Source organism: Scophthalmus maximus, chromosome 14, assembly GCF_022379125.1.
Source record: "Scophthalmus maximus strain ysfricsl-2021 chromosome 14, ASM2237912v1, whole genome shotgun sequence".
NCBI classification, from domain to species: domain Eukaryota; kingdom Metazoa; phylum Chordata; class Actinopteri; order Pleuronectiformes; family Scophthalmidae; genus Scophthalmus; species Scophthalmus maximus.
The window spans coordinates 16,717,980-16,736,972 of NC_061528.1; the positions used below are offsets into that span (position 1 = coordinate 16,717,980).

General features: G+C 42.6%; 2 protein-coding genes across 11 annotated transcripts in view; both read right to left on the reverse strand.

The window, feature by feature from the left end:
- Positions 1-11,716, reverse strand: part of epb41l5 (erythrocyte membrane protein band 4.1 like 5) — a 34,862-nt gene extending 23,146 nt beyond the window's left edge. For 3 of the 7 annotated variants that reach the window (XM_047337193.1, XM_035603613.2, XM_035603612.2), the window contains exons 1-7: positions 11,525-11,715; positions 10,286-10,497; positions 4,838-4,942; positions 3,837-3,879; positions 3,594-3,672; positions 3,186-3,230; positions 2,255-2,307 (exon numbers count right to left, since the gene is read on the reverse strand). In XM_047337193.1, coding sequence (XP_047193149.1) covers positions 2,255-2,307; positions 3,186-3,230; positions 3,594-3,672; positions 3,837-3,879; positions 4,838-4,942; positions 10,286-10,465 — 505 coding nt within the window. In that variant the 5' untranslated portion in view covers positions 10,466-10,497; positions 11,525-11,715. Of the gene's footprint in view, positions 1-2,254; positions 2,308-2,698; positions 2,759-3,185; positions 3,231-3,593; positions 3,673-3,836; positions 3,880-4,837; positions 4,943-10,285; positions 10,498-11,524 lie in introns of all 7 variants that reach the window. The other 4 variants (XM_035603610.2, XM_035603614.2, XM_035603609.2 and 1 more) reach the window with 2 other exon arrangements.
- Positions 11,717-13,448: 1,732 nt separating this feature from the next.
- The window catches only part of ptpn4a (protein tyrosine phosphatase non-receptor type 4a), a 69,610-nt gene continuing 64,065 nt past the window's right edge, over positions 13,449-18,993 (reverse strand). For all 4 annotated transcript variants that reach the window (XM_035651631.2, XM_035651632.2, XM_035651630.2 and 1 more), the window contains exons 25-27: positions 17,666-17,814; positions 17,377-17,512; positions 13,449-17,278 (exon numbers count right to left, since the gene is read on the reverse strand). In XM_035651631.2, coding sequence (XP_035507524.2) covers positions 16,856-17,278; positions 17,377-17,512; positions 17,666-17,814 — 708 coding nt within the window. In that variant the 3' untranslated portion in view covers positions 13,449-16,855. The remainder of the gene's footprint in view (positions 17,279-17,376; positions 17,513-17,665; positions 17,815-18,993) is intronic.

Below are 18,993 nucleotides of genomic sequence, written 5' to 3' on the forward strand. Positions count from 1 at the left end.
GTTCCATCATTGCTTTTTTAAATATAATGTATGCAGCTTGGCAACATCACTCTGAAATGACCACCAGTGGGTCCTTTTCTAAATTTCAACTAAAAATCAAGTCCGATAAACAAATATTGCCAGTGAAGACTTATATTCCTGCTGTTGAACAGATATTTGATTGGAAATTAGATGAGGAACAAACTGTGAGGTTGAAAGAGGTGAGGGGTACAGTAGAAGCTCTTCATATTATTTTAAAATGCTTTGCCCTTGAACAGATGATTATTAAAATACATTTAACCTGCAAGTAAAGAGATTTGCAGAGGAAAATATTTCAGGTACTCGTCACATGATTGCATATCTGTCCATGTTTAATCTAGGTTGCAGTGGTAATAGGCAGAGAACCCCCAAATGCATATCCCCCTGTTAACAGTTACTCCTCTTCTGTTAAAGCCACTATATGTCTTACTAGAACAAGCATCTCAGACCAACACCCATCCATCCATAATCTATACCGCTTTATCCTTTAAAGGTCCCAGGGGGGTGAAGTTAATCCCAGCTGACATTGGGGCGAGAGGCAGAGGTCGCCAACGTATTGCAGGGCCAACGTATTGCAGGACCAACGTATTGCAGGGCCAACATATAGAGACACTTGCAATCACACCTATGGTCAATTTAGAGTCTCCAATTAACCAGACTACAATCTGCATGTTTTTGGACTGTGGGATGAAAACCCACGCAGACATGGGAGAACATGCAAACTCCACACAGGCACCAAGAACCGTCTTGCTGTGAGGCAACGGCTCTAGCCACTTCATCAGCAAGGTGTTGCCTATGTAGTCAATGGTTGTTGGTGAGCGCAGTGGCAGCAGCTCCTACACACACAACCAGAAGCAAAACTGAGTAAAAGTTTCCCTTTTTACAAGAGAGCCAACAAAAAACTATCAGGCCGTAAATGTATGTTTTATTTTAAAGGATCACAGGGCTTCACTCAATCTTGTCGCCGCGAGTACAAACACACTCACAGTGAACCTGCAGGGTGGGTAGCAGCTAGCTAGGATGGCTAGCATCATTAGCCATACTGTGATAATAATAGTATCAACAATAAAAATGAATAGCAGCCTATCCCTCTCCCAGCTTTTTTAGTCCGTATGTGAGAACAGACCGAGAAGAGCAATGGCTCACTGCTAAAGTTCTTTTGAAAGTCAGAGTTTTTTCAGAAACCACTTCTCTGGCACATGGGTCCGCAGTTCCATTCTCCACCTCTCTATCCAAAGCTACACCACTGCTTTGATTTGCAATCTTATTGTAGTGGGGAGGTCTATATGTGCCTCAGTGACCATGGCAGCGATGTTGGCAGGAACGTCACTCAGAGCATATGGTAATTCACAAAGACAACCGTGACTGGTTCAAAAGGATTAAAGGACAACTACTGGGGAGCAGGGACGCAAGGGTCCGTTTCTGCCAGTGGACTTGTGAGTGCATGTGTCTGATAGGTGAGACACAGCGCAGATGAGATGTGAGGAAGATAAACTTATCGGCTCACGGGCTTGGGAGCAATGTCTGCTGGTGCAAGTTGGAGGGGTGGAACAGTTTTAAGGTGTGCAGACAAAAAGAAAGAAACTCCAACTTTAAACTGACAGCAGCATCACGCCACACTATCTGGTGCAATACTTTTGCTATACAGGCACTAATACTCAAATGTGTATTAGTCTGGAACCTCTCGGTTCATTTCCAAGAGGCGTTACCAACGGGGGCAGAGCAAAATGCCTCTGGACACAATTGGATAGCAACGACTCATGTGACGTCTGTTGAGCGACGCAAAAATGTAACAGACCAGAGCCTACTGAGAGGAGATGCCTGTGAAGATGATTCCACAATGTCTGTGAACGAGTGTTGCAGTTTTTGTGGGACAAATGTGAAAATATCAGGTACTTTGTCAAATGGTCCTGGTGCAGCCCTGTTTGTTTATAAAAGTCACTTCTGTCCGTGTCGTGTCATATACCCCACCCATTATCAGATAATTGGCTGTGATTGGACCGGCAAGTTTTCTGCCAGGCGGAAAACCCTTAACAATGCAGAGGATCCAGACCGTATTCTGGCACAGGAAATTTAAATGAGCTCCCAGAATTGGTCTGGGTCCCAGGCTAGCAAAGACTCAACACACATCTCAACTCTGCAACAAAACGTTAGACTCAAATTGGCAGCATTTACAGTGGTGATTTCAATTATCTTCACTGAGTTAGAGAGCATCCTGGATTCCTGCTGTGCTTACCCTGTAGCGAGAAGGCAGCCAACTCCACGGCTGTGTCAAACGGACACTCTAACCTGAAAAATACAAACACATGAGGTCAGTTGCAGCGAAACGAGTCAACACTGGCATAGGCAACCAAAAGACCCCTCTAACCGTCACTGAGACCTACTGGTCCCTACCACTTGTTACTCTAGCCAGACAATGCAAAATAAAGAAAAACTATCACTTATACTTCCAGTCCTACTGACTACTATTAAAAGTTATAGTCTGTTGAATGTTATCCTGAGGTGATTATGACTGCCGACACAATTTATGCATAGATACACTGATGAAGAAAGGCAAAAATATTGATCAATTGATTCAATGTTAGTTGTTTGAAATTACAGGTTTAACTACAAATGCAGGGTTAAACTGGCGAGGGGGGCAGTACAATGAAAAAAAGTTCAATTGTTTGGAGTTTCTCACCCCAAAATACGGTTATCATCTTTTCTTGTCTGCTCTGGGATTGGCTCTCTCTGACAGCCTCTAAACAATCAGAGCGGATATAGATTCAGAATGTGTTGAATAAATACCTTGAACTACAAAATGAAATATTCGAAGGTCACATTGCTAGCTACAGATGTCTTATGATTAGCACGGGAACAGGTTTTCAGGGATTTTCTAGTAATGTACATTATAGGCACTTACGATTACTGAAATGACAATATAACAATATACCACAATTTGGCATGACTTACTTTATTCTGCTAACTCGCAAAACATGGTCTATTATAGCCAGTCGGATAATATATATTGATTGATATAAATGAATGGATGTGATAATTAGATTTTTTTCTGTCCCTCTCTCTAACTGAACATTTATTTGGTATACCATGACATCAACACAAGTTTCTTTTTTTACATGTACATGTTCATTAAGGTGAAGGAGTTAAGATGAAGGATAATTACTTACTTGCCACTGAGGATGTCTTGCTTTAATTGTAACACAAACAGGTATCTGAAAGTCAAACACAACAATCGGGTAAATACAGAGATGAAAAGTTAATACATTTGGCACTTTTATTGGATATGATACAAAACCAACAATCCATGTCAATCTGGTAGCATGGAACACTGAAGTCAACCTACTTGAAATCTATAAACGAGACTAGGTGTAAACCTAATAAATGACTGGCCTGTGTATAGTCAATGTGCAAAATTGAGATTATAGTTGAAAACCCAACCAACGGGGAAACTCTTACACACACTTAGTCACGGACCACAGCTGGTCCATTTAAACACACTGACTGTTGAAGGTTTGTAAAGATTACCTAAAATCAGTTTTTTTTTTACATTAGTATGCAAGAGAAAGCGAACTCACCTGGTGAGCTCCTCGTGCAGGTTGTTCGGTTCGGAAGAGTAGAACTTCACTCTCAGGTGAAGGCAGTACGGTGGGCCGACTGTGGGATAGATCAAAATGAAATCACAACGCAATTAACAAGCACAAAGTATGTAATGACCAAATATCAAGGTTGAAGAAATTTTGTAAACTTAAGATAATATATACATAATAATATAGAGATGTAAAGAAAAATCATTCTCCTATGTACCTATGTATACTTACTTTTCACTTGCTTTTTGATACTTTTCGTGACATCGAGCCAATGCTGGAACAACATGAAGATTAACAATTTTAAAAAAGCACAGCATCTCTAGCATCTTCAAGTTAAGTTAAGTATTCGACAACATCTAATAATTATGGCAGGTTGGATAATTGATATGCAGCAGTCATAATTTAATCGATGTGTTAATTATATATCTGTCCGTTTCTTCAGCAAGAGTATATGGGCGGTTGAAATCAGAGAGGTCTGGGAGTGCAAGCACACACAGAAATTCTTGGAAGTTGTGGCTCTATGAGGCATGAACAATGTCAAGGAGAAGCAGTGGTGGTGTGTGTGTGCGTGTGTGTGTGTGCATGTTAGAGAGAGAGAGAGAGAGAGATAACAGAGGAGAACACACTCTAGTCTACTTTCCCCCACATTCCTTATTACAGCCCTCCCTCTCTCACTCCATCTCGACTTCATTCGCTCTCCCACTCCTTTTCCTCTCTCCCTCCTCCTCCTCCCCTGTCTCCTCTTTGTCCCTACCCCTCGGCTTCATCTTCACTCCCGCTGGCTGTCCTTCCTTCCATGGCCTTCACAGTGTATCAGTGTGAGGGAACAGGGTCAGTGGCAGACCAGTGACTTAAAACACTTTGTCTTAGCGCACAGCCTGACTCCCAGCGTCCACAACAGTCCCAAAACCAATCCCTTTAGCCCGCTCACTGAAAGGGAAAGTCCCTCTGTCGAGCTTTCACCAAATGGGCTAATGGTGATTTAGACTGAAGTTGAAAGTCTGGATATGAAGTGGCCGCCTGAAACATAGATCATTTCACTAAAGTCTACATAGAGTATTTAATGTAATTTCGTTGTCCTCATGTTTTAGTATTTTTTTAGTGTCACAGCACCTTAATTCCAAAATGAACAGTTCAACCCAACAAATTCTGTCAACCATACTATGGCATTAAAAGTAAAGTGTGGAAGATAACGAGACACTGTACCGTGTAAAGTGCATCTGCAATCTTACCGGCACTTGTGCGGAGTCCATGAAGCGCAGTCCGAAGTAGTCTTTCTCTACGATGTCCAGATGGTACATGATCTGGTCAAACAGCTCCTCACCTTTGGCTTTTTTCTGAGCGGGAAAACACACACAAACAAATGACTTGGATATCTGTCTCACCTGGGAAAACACAAGATTAAAAGAAAATTCACAGTGAGGATATTGATTCTCGGGATGTTTGTCACAGCACTGTCAGTACGACGGAAATAACTTGGTGAGGAAGTTAAGCTGAGTCACAGGACAGTTAATATGTCAACAAACACTAGACCTGAAGAAAACCGTCATCCAGAGCCTGAGGTTACATTACAACAGAGGAATGTGCTTAACGTGTGGGAAGATCTTTACTCCCGACATAAAAGAGGCCTTCTGAAAGAATAACATCCAGAAAGGAGGGTTAGTGAAAAAAAAATCATGATAATTCAAAGCCTCTGTGGCCTTAGAGTTTGCTGGTTAGTGTAATCAAACCGGATGCGACTAACAATTATTTTCATTAGCGATTAATCTGTTGATTATTTTCTTGATTAAATGATTATAATCTTTAAAATGTTATGTTAAATTAAAAAGCCCTCTAATTCTCCAAAGCCCAAGGGAATGCTATCCAACATGTAAATGTGTCTAAAAGTGACAAACACAAAGTCTTTTAGTTCATTAGTGTGTAAAACTAAGAAAAGCATACAATCTTCATGTTTAAGGAACTGAAACTATTTTTGCATATAAAATGCCTAAAAGGATGATCAAAATGGTTGCCAAATAATTATCTGTTGATTGATTAATTTTTGCAGGTTTATAATTTAGTGCATTGGATACATTTTTCAGTATACGGACTAATACAAAAGTTCAAGACCATCCATCATTTTAGAATAGTTACGGTTTTCTTTGGACACCCCTCCAAAATTATTGCTTTTGAATGTAGTTCAAGTATGCATGCTCTGGTTTGTGTTTTATGGATTTGGTAGATATGAGAGAAAATCTTAACATGAAGTATTCAGAGTGTGAATAGGTGTTGCCCTGCCCTTTCTGACAGAGCCGTACCAGTTACTGCCTGTGCTCTGCCTAGAACTGGGAGCACGGGAGCACACACGCACACACACACACACACACACACACACACACACACACACACACACACACACACACACACACACACACACACACACACACACACACACACACACACACACACACACACACACACACACACACACACACACACACACACACACACACACACACACACACACACACACACACACACACACACCTTCTAAACCCCACCATGAGGCACAGCGACAGTGTTGCCACAGTAACTGGGGTTGAAGTGCCCCAGACGGCCCAGGAGCTGAGGGAAGTGGGGTGGCTGAACACATCATGTGATCATTCGGCTCAATGAAAAGGTGACGTCCAAGATCAGCCAGCCTACCAATTTTTTCCCCTCAGCTTTCATTTTCTAGTCGATTATTTCATTAACCATATTTGTTCTACTAGTAGTAGCTTATTAAAAAATATATATTTTCACAAGACTGTTTCCTGTTGTGTTTTATTCAGCATCACTAAGCAAGTTAGAGAACCACTGGGAGTGATAACATCAGTCCTGCCACATTAGCAACCAGGTCAAAATCATTTTTTTTTTTTAAATAACTAACATTATTAACAAATACTCATTCAAAGGTCTAGGCTCACAGATGCTTGGATGTTCTCTATACGGCTCCTTTTTCCATACAAACAAAACATAAATAAATATTTATTGCATATGTAAATAATGCTGCACAATTTACTGTCTTAATGGTGGTGATTCTTTAAGCGTTATTTACACCTTTGCACAAAATGTAGCCTAAAGAAATCAGGGACAAATTGAAATGGTTGAAAAAATAAAATAAAACTATGGATGAGTAAAGGAATTAACTACTGGTGCCCTTGAAGGCTTCTTGGGTCTTCTTTACACACACACACATACACACCCTCTCACACACTTGGACACATGCACACCCCAGCTCAGGGAGGCTGGCCCCATGCTAGCTGGCATAGCTGAGAAGGCATACCGCACCCCTACAGTACCCAGGGAGAGAGTACAAAGGACTCATTGTGTGTGTGTGTGTGTGTGTGTGTGTGTGTGTGTGTGTGTGTGTGTGTGTGCGCGCGCAAACCCTTGTTATAGTGCTCACAGTATTGTTTGGCTGTTTACAGTCCTTTAATTCCGCCTGTCTTTGAGCAAACAGCTCCGTCTCTCAGACAGTTTTAATGTTTAAGTTACAGTTGAGCTGATGCTCTCGTCTTATCTGTAGTCAACTAAACAGCCAGTGTAGTAATGTATCAGTATTGCATAAAGCATTTTATGTAAGAATTAATAAAGCATGCACGTGCATAGCCTTTTGTCAGGGCTACAAATCTACCAACAAGACATAATGAAGGAGGTGGCAACATGAGTTGATGTGAGGTGGTGAGAGGGGGGACGTAAAAAAAAAGGTCAAGAAAGAAAAAAAGAAGGAAAAAAACAGGCATGTAAATACATTTAAAGGAAAGAATGCAAGGCTGTGTGGAATGATGTGTGGACATGGATGCTGCTGAACAGCGGTATCCCTGGGAGACAACTTTGGGTGGCCTTTACATACAAGGGACATTGACAGCTGGAAAGCCAAAGCAAGTGAATGAGCCCTATGGCAGTGTATGTACAACCACTTCAACATATACAAAGAAAAAACAAACTGCACCATTTAGAGGGGGGGGGGTGCAAACCACATTTCTGCCAGCCTGAGTTGAATCAACAACTATGTCGCTGCAGAACCACACAACGTGATTCCAAACTACAACAAAGGGAGGACTATGTTGTTGTCTTCTTTTTAATTGACAACCAAACTGTATTCCAAGTTGTTTTATTGCCCCATCATTACTCTTTCGCCACAATCCCTGGAAAACTGTACTATGCGCTTAAGGCGAAGGCAGATCATCAGCAGCGTGTGCCAAGATAAACTTTTCTCAGACAGTGTTTAACTGAATGATAAGTCTGGCTGAATCCCTGATAGTGGGACGTTACAACAATGTTTCCCTGCACAACATCTCTCCCCATGATCACCAAGTTTGAGGATTTCTATTTTAACACTGTTCCCGTCAATGAAAGTATTGTTCCCTGTGTTTTACCGAGCAAGCGGGGTAAAAAAAGAAAAGACTCAAGTGGAGCTCTCTACTTTACAATGTTTGGGGAAAAGAGGCTACACTGCAGGAGCTAAACTAAATGAGGAATTTTGCTTAAAATATAGATGATATTCATGTGTTTTGACTGTTCATGTCATAAAATATTTTCTTCATCAAGGTAATGCTTTCTCTTCCACACTTCTTCTGTCGGTGACGCTGCCATTGGACATCTGCAGTAAAGGGCAAAACATTTAAACACAGCAGTGCTCCTAGCCGGTGTGTTTTTTCTTATCACTCGGAGAGTCGGATGATAAGACCCGAGGGTTTTCAGAAGCTACCTATTATCTGGGGGAGGGGAAACTCAAAGGAAGCTTATTTTGAAACGTAAGCAAAGGACCGGGGCACTGCTGGAATGCATTCAGAAAATCAGGCTGAATTCGAACACTTTCTTCAGGTGCACACAGTGCATGCCTGGGGATTTTTTTTTTTAAGGGACAGAAGTACCCAATTAACTCCCATCAGTAAAACAGGTTGATAAAAAATTGCAACTAACAAAAGGGAAAATAGCCTTGTACAAAAATCCAGCAATCATTTCTGCTAAACTACAAACAAAAGAGCGAGAGCAAGAGAGAGGAAGAGAATCGGATGGACGGCGATGTTGAGCCCAAACAGATAACATTCCACCAGACGAAAAAGAGAGAATATCATCTGACCTTTATGTGCACATAAATACAGAGCTGATTAGGACGGATGTGGCAGGTCTTGTACTTACAACAGACAGGCTCAACAAAATGTACGACATTGCTCGTGAGACGTGCTGAATGAAATACTTTTATGTATTCATGCTCAATTAGCTGTTAAGGAATTCTGAAATGCTTCTTGGTTGTATAGCAATGCTCCATTCATTCTGAATAACTCAGAATAAACATTGAAAAGAGAAATAAGACCTAAACCTTTTTATTTAGATATTAAAAAATAGAACGATAGATAGGATAATAATAGGGAAATATTCTCTTCCGCAGATCTCGCTTAGAATATATGCTACATTAACAAATAGGACTAAATTATAAAGGACAACAAGACACAGGAATGCTGTGGGTTTGACAGATGGAAATCCCACTGGAAACCTCTCTGTTCAAGATTATAGTTACTAAATTGATATATTATTTAAATGTTCATGTTTTCTCCAGCAACGGCTTGGTAGAGAAACAAATGACACAGCATGAGAAAGAGTAGAAAGGACAGGAGAAGAGAGTCAGATGTGGGAAGAGTGGAGTTCTGCTCTGTCTCCACTTGGTGATGAGCCAAACATGTCACATGATGCAGTCATGTGATCACGTGAAGAGAAGATCATGGAATTACAGGTGATCAGCCAACACCACCACACACGCACGCACGCACGCACACGCGGGCCACACAAACACCTACTTAAAAGGATTGTTCTTCTGACAAAGACATACAATTGTCACTAGTATGACTCTTGTGCTTTTGCTTCTCCATCTTTCACATAAATACTGTTGGTCATAACTGTCCTCTTAACAACAGCAGAAAAACAATGAACATGAAGTAGGGGTCGACTGATTTAACGGCCTGGCCGATTATCGGAGCCGACTTTGGACATTTTTATCATTATCGGCGATTTTTTTAAAGTCGATTTGTCGATAAGATAATTTCATTGTATTTGTAATTCTTTTCAATCTATAGTTATTTATGATAAAGTTTATGTAAGTAAAATATCAAGCCTCAATTACATTTCTTGTAGTTTTACACACACACACACACATATATATATATATATCGGCTGATGTATCGGTATTGAGAATCTTATACTCCCTAAAATCGATATCGTTCAGCCTCTATTTTGTATATTCAATTTCATGATAATGCTGCTGATAGCTCCCAGCACTTTGTGTGTTGAAGTCATGTTGAAAGGTTCTGTGAATTAAACGTATGCATTTCAACAAATTTTTGTGTTAGGAGTTTGTATTATTCTAAATTTTGACGCCTTTTGACACTTTTTTTTTACTGCAGACAAATATCGGTTTCAAATATCGGTTATCGGTCTCTTAGATAAGTAATAATCGGTATCCATAATCGGCCTGGAGAAAGCTGTAATGGGTCGACCCCTATCGTGAAGTAAAACAGGAATCCCATTACAAGATAGAAAAAAATAATCCTGTTCGAGTCACGCATGTTTCCCTTAACACGCTTGCTACCTCATTAGAAACGTCAAAGGAGAGATTGAGGGGTGCAACAAAAGCTGTGAATTTAAGTATCCGCCCTCACCGGCAGGTCGACGCTGACGTCCGCCCCGTCCAGTAAGGACACGCGGCAGGTGATGACAGACTTCGCGTCCCCGGCGGCGGGGATGTGCGTCGTGGCCCGCTGGGCCTCCCTCAGCCGGGCTTTCTCGGCATGTTTGCGGATGGAGCGTCGCCCCAGGGTCCTGCGCAGGAAACTCAGCATGACTGGGGAGAGGGAGGGTTACGCTACCGCACCTGTACGGGACGGGAAGAGGGGAGAGATTAATACATAGAAGAGAGTGGGGGCTCATCTATTGAATGGACACTGTACGGGACTGCAGGAAACGTGTCAGGTGAACAACAGCGGTATGGTAGTACAACAGAAACAGAGATGCTGTGTGTGTATGTGATGTATGCGTACATCTGACAGTAATTCGATTTTTTTAAACATTATATTTATAGCTAACATTAGCAGCCTCTGTCTTTATTTGGAGTTAAATGTTGGCAAACTAAGGAAACATGACAAGAGGCTAACAAGTCAAAGATATGAACTGCAACTACGGATATCACTTTTTGTAAGGTAACTCGGGTGAAAAGAGCCAGGGAGGGTGAAATAAAAGATGATTAATACATTCATTTTGAGTTGGAGTCCCGGTATCTGTCTGTCGCTGTCTCAGTCACAGGTCAAACAGGTCAATGTAACAGAGCTCACCTGAGACGTCGAACTAACGAGGATTTAAAAAAGAAAAGAAAAAAACAAAAACACTCGTGTCGCGAAACGCTGTGTGACGAATAGACAAGTTACAGTAGCAGGTGTAATGAAGAGTTCGGGGAGATGGTGCACACACACACCAGCTAACGGAAGTGGCCTGCGGACGGTACTCGACTTCCGAGATGTGAAAACTTGATTTCACGTCGGCTACACACACACACACACACACACACACACACAGTTTTTAAAAAAAACAAAAAACAACACTTGATACTGTGCAACACATCTTCTGGAACAATATTAGAACAACAAACTACGCAGCAGAGTATGACCACCGGCTCCTCTTGTACTTCTACTTGAGGCCCGGAGGTACCTGGTGCGAGCGAAAATCAACAGGTGTGCGTTCGTCTCGTCGCGCGGGCCGGACCGCGCTCGGGCACTGTACGACTCCGGCCGTGCGAGCGCGGTCCCGTGCGACAAAACAAACACCGCCTGCGATAAGACGGACGGCCACTTGCTCCGCGGCCACTTGTGGACCCCGAGGACGCCACCGGACGGAGGGATACTCACGGAGTACGAATTCACGGCGAAAACGCGTCTGCTGGCATCGCGGACGACTTAGTTTCCATGGTTCGCGACTGGTTTCTTGTTGTCTATATTTATTTATTTTTTTTGGGGGGGGGGGTCTTTGTTTTATTCCACCTCGTCACGCCTGCGGGATAATTTTCCTTCCCCAGGTCCCGACAAAAAAAAAAGTAGGAGGCAAAAAGCTCTCCTCCGGATGTGACGTCACCGCAAATCCCTAACAAAACGTGATTAGCATTTTTAAAGCGACAACCCCCTTTTTTTTTCTTCTCCAAAGGATGTATATATAACGAGTTTGTGTATTTAAATTATGCGTTTTGTGTTTTTTCTTTTCTAAGCTAAAATGCCACACACGTTCATGTTGCCTATACTGTTAAAATGTAATATTTTCATAATTGTCATAATGTGTAATTTGTTATCACAAGGCCAGAAAACAAAAAAGGTCTGCCAAACTGGAAAACATACATATAAAGCCATATATTATTAACCATGCATTCAATAAATAGTTTCGATGCCAGGCAAAACTACCAATATCGGAAGAGTGACCTTTTTCATTTTCTGAATTTTGAGTCACACCGTGTGGTCAGCGTTCGTTTGACAGCAGCGCCCCCCTCTGGTAAGTTTTGGGAATGTAGACAAATGTTGCCATGGACAACTGAGGTTAAAGTTCAATAATCCTTTTGGATAGTTAACCCCTAACCCCTAGAAGAGGGGACCACGACTCTGACCTCTTACCTAAATTGATATGTGAACTCTTTTATTGTAATTTAGTTCATTTTATTTCATCAAAGAGATCTATACGTCTCAATATTATTCACTCTAAATCTCGTCATTGTCCCCGAAAACTTGGGTGCCGTGCATATAAACAAGCATTGTTTTATTTTGTATTTGCGCATAAGGGGATCAATTGCCTGCAACGGGCTGATGTCAATATACTGGCTTGAGAATCCTAATGCATACGAGAACCCATCTGTGCACAGAGACATAAGAAGACCGTAGATATTACTGTAGGCCTACAACCACAAATGAGCACCGATACTACAGAACATCAGAGGATGTGGAGGTTGTCTATATACACACACACATTTAGGTTTTTTTGGTGTGTTAAAGTTTTTTGTATTGATAAGGACCTACTCATTGTGGCCACTGGCTCAACAATACCATTTTTTTTATTTTGACAAAAGATGGTCAGATTTAAAGTAGCTTCTTCATATCAGGCCATCGGACATTATCAAACATCTGTAACCATGTAAGTTTGTATGCAACAACGTTTATATAGCAGTGCGTTTCCATGGAAATCCTACTTTTGCAGAATTTTCCTGACAACTCTGACCAACATACGTTAGTTTGGTATTTTTCTTTTGAGCCTGGCATAAAAAAGACTTAGCACCATGGCCATCTCTCGTGACTAATGGCTTCACTCTATGCTATAAAATCGCACAATTCCATAAATCTAAATAGGTTAGTGATTCTCATCGAGGGTTCTCAGCTGTCGATGCGTCTCTTCTGCACTCGGCGACGTTGCCCGACCTCACTTTTGCAGTGTGGAGAGGCGAGGTGATCTGAAGCCACGTCCTCCGTTGCTTTGACAGACAAGCTTTAATTGTTCACAAAGCACCGCAAAACCACGATACCAGAAAGAAACAAGCGACTGAAGACAAATGTGGGGTTTTTTTATGACACAGGTAGGAGTTAACCAAAAGTTATAATACGGTAAAACATTTCTCGTTAATCTGTGTTCCATTGTATATACACTCGCCGTTATAGATGACGCTCTCAAATAAAACAGAACTCTTGAAATAGCAGTCTGGAAATAATACACGCCAGTCGTGTCACATTGGAATTATTCAAGAGGGAGATCCCCCCCCCCAAAAGAAAAAAAAATCAAAAGTAAAATAGAAACAAAATCTTTCTGCTCACAAATGATTTTCCCTTTTATTTTAAAGATTTTTTTTCATATACAACATTGTATTTACATGGTCTAGTATTATTTACACAAAAATTAACAAGTGGCACTGTGTAGTTAGGAGATGTTTTATCTTTTTTTCTGGTTCCCCTACGTGTGTCTTACTTTCAAACAAAAATAAAAACGATAAATTAAAAACAGAAACTCATCAACAACTCATTTTAACATTGCTCCAACTTTTTTTTCTTTTTTCTTTTTCCAGTAGCACTACATGCCACTAAGCCTTTTCCAAAGTGCTGTCCTTTCCCTGCCCGACTAGAACTGTTTTTGTCTTTACAAAAATACAACTAACCCGAGCCCTCCCCATGCCTGGTACGCCTCCGAACTACATTTGATCAGTACCCTAGACGCACAGACAGTACCAATTATGTGTCAACATCGAAACACTTTGGAACACAGACAGCTCATTGTTGGACATTTTGTGCAGATGGAAACTCTGGCAGCCCCCCCGACTTATCAATTATCAACTTTTCACTGCGGGGCCACATTTTCTTTTCTTTTTTCTCTCGTTAGCCGTCAGAAGGTTTTTGAACTTTAATTGAAGGGGGGGATTGATTTTGATTTGAGTAGCCCTGTTGCCGGGTACAAAGACTGATGGGAAGAAGCCAAATGGGGGTTGAATGGTGTTTTTGTTCAATGTATTTGTTAAAACAAGTCATTCAGTGGCTATAGCATCAGCCCCCCGCGCTGTTTGAAACTGCACAACTGTACCATTGGTAATCTGCTCTGATGTATCATTCACCTTGAGGCCATGCAGAGAGTGGGATCCATGTATAATGATCCAAAAGAGAGGTGTCTGGGGGGTGGGGGGGGGAGTTTGATTCGGCTGGTTTTAAAAAGGGAAGGTATGAGCGCTGTTTGAATTCTGTCGTTTCACAGGCGAGACAGGGAGGTCGTCCTCGCCTGCCCTGATAACACACAACTCCCCACGAAGGCTCTTTTTGGATTTTTTTCAAAAAAATTCGAGATCAGGTTTCGATTAGGTTTATGGCTTTATGGCACAACCTTTCATTCCAGTTTACGAACAAGCAGGCTTAGACCAGACAGCACAAATAAAACGATATTTCAGAGAAATGGCAGAGGAAGAGAGGGAGGGGTTCAGAGAGAGATGAAGACAAATCCAAGGTTGTATGTACACACGCGCACACACACACACACACACACACACACACACACACACAGGCACACACACACAGGCACACACGGACGCACGCACGCACACACACGCACACACACACAGGCACACACGGACGCAAGCACGCACACACACGCACACACACACACGCACACACACACAGCAGTAGGTTTTTCCAGCAGAGTCCATTGTAGGAGCCGATGACAGCAGGTACTGAAGCAGTCGATAAGACAAATATCTCAAATTATTAAGAGGCTACACTCCATTCCATACCGAAAAACACATTGACAGCTCAACCTGTACTTCAGACAAAAAAAAAAAGAAAAGGCTCAACAAGCAATTTGATGCTGGGTTTTGTGAATTAAAAATACAAGTCATCATTTAATCTCTCATCATCGCCGTCTTAAAAAACAACACGTGCTTTAAAAATGAAGAAGTACCACTGGGAAAGATCAATAAAAAAAAAAAGGTAAAGTACTGGTTGACTGTTCTGTTTGTGCTGCTTCTCCGAACGGTCAACTGTGCCCTCGCAGACACGCCCGACAGATTTTGGATAAAAACTGATAAGTAACGATTGGTTTTAAGCTCCGCTCCAGTGACCTCTCGACTCCGCCGGAGCTTATTGCCAAACAGAGTACTCCATGAGCATATTTCCTTGGAAAAAAACAAAACACCAAATGATTGGGTTTAATGTTGGGTCACATGATAATAATAATAATAATAATAATAATAATAATAATCGCTCATACAAAGCAATGAGCCATCGGTGTGAGCAGGTATGTGGGTTTTGCTCCCCAACACAAAATTCTTAGTCTCTGAATGTCCAAAAAAAAGAAAAGAAAAGAAAAAGGAGGGGAGGACAAAGGAGGGAGCTATAAAAGTTAAGGTTTTAGCATTCACACAAAAGGTTGAGATCAGTTCACCAATAAACTATTTATTTTTTTAAACCTATGAGAAAAAAACCCGAAAACTGAATAAGAATTGGAAGAAAGAAATGAACCGACCTCAGCCTCGTTTCTTAGCTTCATGAACAAAGTAGCTTAAATTGATCCTCAGTGAGGCCGTGTGTCTGCTGGGGCCTCTCCTTTACCACAGCGCCTTTGTTGTCTTGTGGTCAATGGATGTCAGGGACTATGTGAGGGGACTTTAGTTCAAATAACCGATCCACCGCTCGAATGGTTAAATTCGATATCGCAGCGTGCGTACGCTCATAGCTCGACAGTGGCGGCTGTGACCCGTGCAGGAGTGAGAGGGAGGGGGCCGGTAGACACGGGCCCTGAGGATTGTAAACCAGTTCTATTTCCACGTCAAACGACGGCCACTCCATAGCGCACGTGTGTCCGTAAGCCCCAAAAAACCCCCCCCAAAAAAACACAGCACAAAGCAGGACGGAGCCTCCAACGCGAAGGCGAGATACGAGGTGCTCTCCGCCGTCCATCCGTCTGCGCTGTCAGAAAAACTTAGACAAGAAAGCAGAGAAAGATAAAACCAAGTACAATAAATTAAATCACTGTCCCCCCCCCAAACAAGAAAAAGCAAAAAAGAAATAAAGTAGTAGTTAGAAGAAGAGGAACCACACTACTTTACTACCTAAGATTTAATCAGGAAAGCGTGAAGCCCTACACTCATACAAACAAAAACATACAACTTGTTGTTTTCTTTCTTTTTTTTGTTCAGTGGACAGGGTTTGACACCAACTAAAACACAATAAATACTCTTTCTGAGGAACAAAAGATAAGGTATATCTCTTTATCAGCTAAAAGGACACACGAAAAAAAAAGAAAAGAAAAAGGCAGGTCCGTCTGGCAGACCTCACTCGGAAGAGGACAGGGCAACCCTTGAGGGGGAAAAAAGAAGAGGGGGATAAAAAGGGCAGGGGGCGTTTTCCATCCACGGGGGGCAGCCCGTCCCCTTCATACTTATGGCACTACAGCAATTACCCATCCACATTTTACTCTCTCATACTTTTATCTTCAGTCTTTGTATACTTTTTTTCTTTACCCTGAACATAAAAATATTCCCTAATGGTACCTAGTCAACACAGCTGGATTTCTTTTCTTTTTTTTTTTTTTTTTGAATTCTAACTTGTCCATGATTTTCACGTTTGTTTGTCTGTTTTTCCATTTTCGTCAGCATAAAGTGCAACAGTGCTTTTGTTCTCCACTCCGACCACCTGCACTCCTAGTAACCCCTGATGACCCCTACAGGTCAAATGTCACAGGTTAGCGGGGTCAGGGTCAGGGTCAGGGTCAGGGTTCACGCTGGTCTCGCTCGTCGCGCTGGTGGCGCTCACGGCGCTCGCGACGCTCGGCTCCTCCACTTCCTCCTCCTCCTCCTCCTCCTCCTCTTCTTCTCCGTCCTCCTCCTCCTCCTCGCCGTCTTCTGTCACCTCGCCCACATCCAGCACCTCCACCTCCTCGTCGTCGTCGTCCTCTTCATCCAGCCCTCCCTCCAGCAACTCCACCGCTGGCGCCTCGCCGTCCTCCGTCTCTTCTTCCGCTCTCTGCTGCTCCGCTCTCTCCTCCTCACTCTGGTCGTTCGCCTTCTCTCTCTGCCGGTAGACGGAGGTCTTGAGTGGCTTGACCAGACCTTCCTCGTAGACTCTCAGGATGGCCTCGCACACGAAGCGGTACTGGCTCTGTTGAAGAGAAAACAGTGGGAGAGGTTTTTAGCTGATGTGTTGCAGTGTGCCTGAGAGCAGCTGGACAGAGACGTGGATGTTCCCACTGTACGTACGGGTGTTTGTATCATCATGGCCCTCTGGTCTCTCATGGTCCTGACGATATCTAGAGGATACACCGGCTGACCGCACTCCATGAGACACAACGCCGTCTCCATGGTGATAAGAACCCCCGTCCGACCGATTCCAGCACTTGGAAAAAAACAAAACGCAGCAGGGACAGAAATGGATGTCCGGTTACGACAAATGGAAAAGCATTTGATTTTGCTACAGGTCGACTATGTCAGTCAGTCAAACAACTGACAGTGCTGTTCATCACGGGCTCACAGAATGACTTCACTGTACCTGCAGTGCACCACCATCGGGTGGTCCTGTCCGGCCCGTTTGGTCCGTACCAGAGCCACAAAGTCCAGGAAATCAGTGGAGTCATCAGGGACGCCATGGTCTGGCCAAGCCAGGTACTGAATCTGAGTCAGCTCTCTCTCCTGCTCACTCTAAACACACACAAACACACACAGAGAGAGAGAGAGAGAAAGAGAGATAGGGAAATTAAGATATATTTTCATCTTCTGCTTCCCCCAAGGCCTTGGAAACAATTAAAAGGTATTCACTTTCACCTCAGTCCGAACCAAAGCATACAAAAGAATTGCTTATTCTCACATATCGCTCATACTCGACCCAAAACAGGTTGTTGCATTTCATGTGGGCGACCTCCAGGCATGTTCCATTGAGCTCTGTGTCTTGTGGGGGGAGACTGCACTGCACCCCATCGGTGTAATTATGGCCTTTAACCGTGTTATGAAACAGGACGTGTGAATAACAACCAGCGGTTTGATTCTTTCCACTCCACCGGACCACTTGGTGAATCACGCTGCTTGCTTCCCGTTTCATCCAACACCAGACAACGTTGATGATGTTTTTCTGTAGCTTTGCGACAAAATGTCATTTTTGAAATATCTGCGATAGTACTATAAATAGACTAAGACACACTTCCTCTTGTGATTAATTCTTAAAATCTGTGACAAGCTCTAGGATGACTGTAGCAAGATAATGTGCACTGAATGAGCAAAAAAAAGGTCAGCAATATTCCAACCTCACACACGCACACACGCACACATGCACAGACACACACACACACACACACTTCCCACAGCGGAAAAACAACTACTGACCATTGTTTCTCGTGCGACTCAAAGCCCCCGTTTTCTATATGCTGCCTCGCTGCATTGCCATGGTAACGCATCTATCTCCGTAGCAACAATCACAGGCAGAGAAGAATGCTAATTGCCTCCTCCTACAGCCATATACTTCAAAGGTCATGACACAAGGACAACACAGGGGGAAGTAATCAGGAAAAAACAAGACGAGCAGGAAATGATGAGGCAAAGCAGCAGCAGCAGGAACATTTGACACTGACTGCAGTAAAGAAAAAAACCCTTAAAACTGTCATGGTAGATGACATGTTACATGCTGTTATAAACTAAGCTGCATCCATGAACAGATAAAAGCCATCAGTTTAGAGGGACGCAACATGAAAGTTCAACATGACGTGTTGAACTTACACTCGGCATTTCTGTTTCTTTAAAACGGTCCTTGTTCCACACTCTCCTCTGCTTTTTCACTCGCGCTCCATTTCGGCAGTGTGACTGACTGACTGGGGTGGTTGGGTTGCC